This window comes from Ranitomeya imitator, chromosome 5, assembly GCF_032444005.1.
Source record: "Ranitomeya imitator isolate aRanImi1 chromosome 5, aRanImi1.pri, whole genome shotgun sequence".
Classification (NCBI taxonomy): domain Eukaryota; kingdom Metazoa; phylum Chordata; class Amphibia; order Anura; family Dendrobatidae; genus Ranitomeya; species Ranitomeya imitator.
Window position 1 is genome coordinate 529,698,206 of NC_091286.1, and position 4,940 is coordinate 529,703,145.

Below are 4,940 nucleotides of genomic sequence, written 5' to 3' on the forward strand. Positions count from 1 at the left end.
TGTAGTCTATACTCTAGTACTTGGGATTGATGATTATTTTCCTCTTTGGACAAAACCAAGGTCCAGAACGTCAAGAGGCACATATTAATATTTAATGGTTGTTCCACAGCACAGGGCTTGAAAGTGGACAATTGTGGCTGCTACAGGTTTGGTGCTGATTAAACTGAAGTCCTCTTAAGGTACCGTCACACAGTGCAATTTAGATCGCTACGACGGCACGATTTGTGACGTTGCATCGTCGCTTAATTATCGTTTCAAACATCGTAGACTGCGGTCACACTACACGATGCACGACGCTGAAGCGATAAATTCATGACGTATTTGCGATGTAGAAGTCGTATGGGACAGTCGTACGGTCGTGTCACACACGACGATTCAGAGCAAATTTTGCATAATCTGTGCGTGACGTTGTTCACAAGGGGCGTGTTGTGCCACTAGTTAGTGTGGTGATAGGCCAAAGGTTCTGTGCACACAATTGGTTGGAAAATTTGTCACCTGAGCGCTATTGTTCCCAATGCCACTTCACTGCTTTCAAAATTTCCTTTCTTCACTTCGTACTTGGACACTTGGTGGACCTGGACATCGGAATTTTGTACCTCGCTGAATATACCACGCTTTGCACCGCTGCTTCGAGGTATGTAAACCGCTTGGGCGTGGTGGATGGAACGCTGTATGGACGGCATGAGTGCTTCGTTCCACCACTGAAGCGAAGTGGATGGTACACTGTTGTGACTGGAGGGCTACAATGTGGCAGATGGTACGCTGTTGTGCTTGGTTGTGACTGGTGGGCTACAGCGTGGTAGATGGAACTCAGTTTGTTCGGCATGACCGCTTCGTTCCACCGCTGAAGCGATGCGGATGGTACGCTGTTGTGACTGCTTATGACCGGTTGTGTCTGTTGCGCTACAGCGTGGCAGATGGTACAATGTATGGTCACCATGAGCGCTTTGTGTGGCTGCTGTAGGGAAGCGGGCGGTACACTGTTTTGGGTTATGGTGGACTATAGGCGCGGCAGATTGAAGAAGCGATGCGGATGGTACGCTGTTGTGACTGGTCGTGACTGGTCGTGACTGGTGGGCTACAGCGTGGTAGATGGAACTCAGTTTGTTCGGCATGACCGCTTCGTTCCACCGCTGAAGCGATGCGGATGGTACGCTGTTGTGACTGCTTATGACCGGTTGTGTCTGTTGCGCTACAGCGTGGCAGATGGTACAATGTATGGTCACCATGAGCGCTTTGTGTGGCTGCTGTAGGGAAGCGGGCGGTACACTGTTTTGGGTTATGGTGGACTATAGGCGCGGCAGATTGAAGAAGCGATGCGGATGGTACGCTGTTGTGACTGGTCGTGACTGGTCGTGACTGGTGGGCTACAGCGTGGTAGATGGAACTCAGTTTGTTCGGCATGACCGCTTCGTTCCACCGCTGAAGCGATGCGGATGGTACGCTGTTGTGACTGCTTATGACCGGTTGTGTCTGTTGCGCTACAGCGTGGCAGATGGTACAATGTATGGTCACCATGAGCGCTTTGTGTGGCTGCTGTAGGGAAGCGGGCGGTACACTGTTTTGGGTTATGGTGGACTATAGGCGCGGCAGATTGAAGAAGCGATGCGGATGGTACGCTGTTGTGACTGGTCGTGACTGGTCGTGACTGGTGGGCTACAGCGTGGTAGATGGAACTCAGTTTGTTCGGCATGACCGCTTCGTTCCACCGCTGAAGCGATGCGGATGGTACGCTGTTGTGACTGCTTATGACCGGTTGTGTCTGTTGCGCTACAGCGTGGCAGATGGTACAATGTATGGTCACCATGAGCGCTTTGTGTGGCTGCTGTAGGGAAGCGGGCGGTACACTGTTTTGGGTTATGGTGGACTATAGGCGCGGCAGATGGAAGAAGCGATGGTAGGCATGAGCGCTTTGTGTGGCTGCTGTTGTTAAGCGTTTGGCACACTGGCAAAAGTATTGTTAATAGGACGCTTTGTCAACCATGTAATTTTTTTTTTTAATTACTTTTTAGATGTCAAATCGTGTGGAGTTCATCCGGGATTTCATCGAGATTTATCAGTCTTTTCCCTGCCTCTGGAAAATAAAATCTCCTGAGTATTGTAACAGGGAAAAGAGGAGGGAGGGTTACTTACAGCTCATTGAGCTTTACAATCGTCAGGCACCAGATGAGGAAGCTAACGAAGCAGTTATTAAAAAGAAAATCCAGGCGCTCCGCACGGTCTGGAGGAAGGAGCTGAACAAGGTTCTTCAGACTACAAGGTCCGGAGCTTCCACTGATGAAGTTTATGTGCCAAAACTGTGGTATTTTGAGCATCTTAATTTTCTGAGGGACCAAGAGGTGCCACGGGCTTCAACGTGTCTTCGATTGTTGGCACCTGTGGAACCAATAGTTTCGGAGAACCACGCCGAGCAGGAGTCACAAGGGCAACAAGTAAGTAGCTCTTTGGACGAAAGTTCACCAATGTGTCCTATAATTACATAATTTTTCTCTGCATTTTAGGTTTTATACTTCTGATTATCACATCAGTTTAAAGTTGTTACAAAAACATGTACACATAAGTAACCCTGTTGCAGTCAAGAATTATAAGGGGAACGTAATATGTATGAAATGGAGATATATGTAAACCATACCATCGAAGCAATATAGAAAATAGTATCGCGTCAAGCTGCCGATGTACTCTTGTTGAGACTATTTAGACTATTAAATATTGGTCAGGTTCCCATAGCAGTCAGAACAGTGTAGTTCAAAGTATTCAATAAAAGGGAGGGTTAAAGAATATTACTAAGCATCAAATATATTATAATCTTTTTGTTACCTACTACGAATATATAGTTTGGATGCGGTTATGGTGGTACTACTTTTTGTTGCCGGGTTCATAACTTTTTTTTTTTTTCCCCCCCCCAGGATGACAGTGCGCAGGAGAGTACACTTGACTGTTCACAGGACTGCACAACAACAGATCTAGTGGAGGCTGCACCTGCCAGGAGTCAATCGAGGCAAGTTCAAAGAAAACGGAAAGCCACCTCAGACGCCTCAAATGAACTATTGAGCCTGGCAAAGAAGGTGTTGACAAGAAATGTTAGCCCTGCGTTAGAGGGGTTTGGACACTATGTGGTTGACAAACTGGCAAAAATGGACGACAACCAAAGAATACTAGCAGAGCGTCTGATTCTGGAAGCAGTAAACAAGGGTACTGATGGCGATTTGGACAAGAACACTTGTTTGGTCTCTTCCCGGCCAATACAGCGGACAGAGCCATCAAATTTCAATGGTTGGTCACAGGGTCAGACATCGATGCGACACAATCCTCACGTTTCCCACTTCGGCCAGCCACCCCCTAATAACTCCTACACACCAATACCTTTTCATATGGCTTCGCCCATCAGGCACCAAAATTTTCAGCCGGAACAATCGTCGTATCATAATTTGTGATTTCCTAACTACTTTTACATCCCTTTTTTTTTTTTGTCTTGTTAAAATAATGTTTGAAATAAAAGCTTTTATTATACATTCTATCACTACTTTTTCATTGGTGTGTCTCAATCACAGCACTGTATGAGGGAACAAATTAACGTAACAAATTCATGTACAGTTAACTAAAAAAAAAAAATCGAATGAAAGTTTAACTAAATCTTTTAATTGGAACAACAAAAAATGGATTATTGGCCCGCCTACAACTGCTGGCACATGTCCCGCAGCTTCTGCAGCTCCTCCATTGCCACATTGTGCTGCTCCTGAATATGTGCCATAGTGTGGAGTAACTTGTCTATGCCGGCTTCAATATCCTCTTTGTTGACAGTGACGAGAGCTGTGGGTCAAAAAACATAACATTAATAACACTGTAGTCTCCCGATGTGTCTTTGCTTCTGTGACTGAAAAAAAATAAAAAAAATAAGCAAAGGGGGGGGGGGGGGGGGTGGAGGGTGGTTGTTTGGGTTGGGGGTGAAAGAGTGGGCCTGCAACAAAATCCAAACAAACTAAATTGTGGGAACCTACTAGAATGTTGAGGCACGGAGGGCACTTCTGGATCTGAGTCGCTGTTGAATGCCTCGTGCTGTCGGCGGCGGCGCTGTCTCTTTGCCTCTGTGAAGGAAAAAAAAAAACAAGGTCTGTCAGCATATATGGCAACAGTGGCTGCCGGGGGAGGGGGGGGGTGTTAAGAGGGGACCTGCAACTTAATCCAAATCACATTAATTGTGGGAACCTACTAGGATCTGGAGGAGTTGACCCGGAGGGCTCCGGGACATTGGACCCTGAGGGCACAGAGCCAGAAGAGGCTGGGCGGGATGCCTCGTGGCGGCGGCGGTGCTGTGTCTTTGCCTCTGTGAAGAAAAAAAAAAAAAAAAAAATTTTTGAAAAAGGTCTGTTAGCATATATGGCCACACTGGCTGCCGGGGGGGGGAAGGGGACCAGAAACAAAATCCAAATAACATTTTTGTGGGAACCTACTAGGATCTGGAGGAGTTGACCCGGAGGGCTCCGGGACATTGGACCCTGAGGGCACAGAGCCAGAAGAGGCTGGGCGGGATGCCTCGTGGCGGCGGCGGTGCTGTGTCTTTGCCTCTGTGAAGAAAAAAAAAAAAAAAAAAATTTTTGAAAAAGGTCTGTTAGCATATATGGCCACACTGGCTGCCGGGGGGGGGGAAGGGGACCAGAAACAAAATCCAAATAACATTTTTGTGGGAACCTACTAGGATCTGGAGGAGTTGACCCGGAGGGCTCCGGGACATTGGACCCTGAGGGCACAGAGCCAGAAGAGGCTGGGCGGGATGCCTCGTGGCGGCGGCGGTGCTGTGTCTTTGCCTCTGTGAAGAAAAAAAAAAAAAAAAAATTTTTTGAAAAAGGTCTGTTAGCATATATGGCCACACTGGCTGCCGGGGGGGGGAAGGGGACCAGAAACAAAATCCAAATAACATTTTTGTGGGAACCTACTAGGAT

At 47.3% G+C, this 4,940-nt stretch overlaps 1 protein-coding gene and 1 long non-coding RNA gene across 2 annotated transcripts; one reads left to right on the forward strand and one right to left on the reverse strand.

The window, feature by feature from the left end:
- The first annotated feature begins 204 nt into the window (after positions 1-204).
- LOC138638352 (uncharacterized) lies at positions 205-3,515 on the forward strand. Its single transcript, XM_069727585.1, has 3 exons — positions 205-634; positions 2,013-2,432; positions 2,907-3,515. The coding sequence occupies exons 2-3, from the start codon at positions 2,013-2,015 to the stop codon at positions 3,432-3,434; spliced, it is 948 nt and encodes a 315-aa protein (XP_069583686.1). The 5' UTR covers positions 205-634; the 3' UTR covers positions 3,435-3,515.
- Positions 3,516-3,657: 142 nt separating this feature from the next.
- Positions 3,658-4,556, reverse strand: LOC138638353 (uncharacterized). Its single transcript, XR_011312488.1, has 3 exons — positions 4,211-4,556; positions 3,999-4,085; positions 3,658-3,810 (listed from the first exon to the last, which is right to left on the reverse strand). It is a non-coding gene; the product is annotated as an uncharacterized lncRNA (long non-coding RNA).
- Between the last annotated feature and the right edge of the window lie 384 nt (positions 4,557-4,940).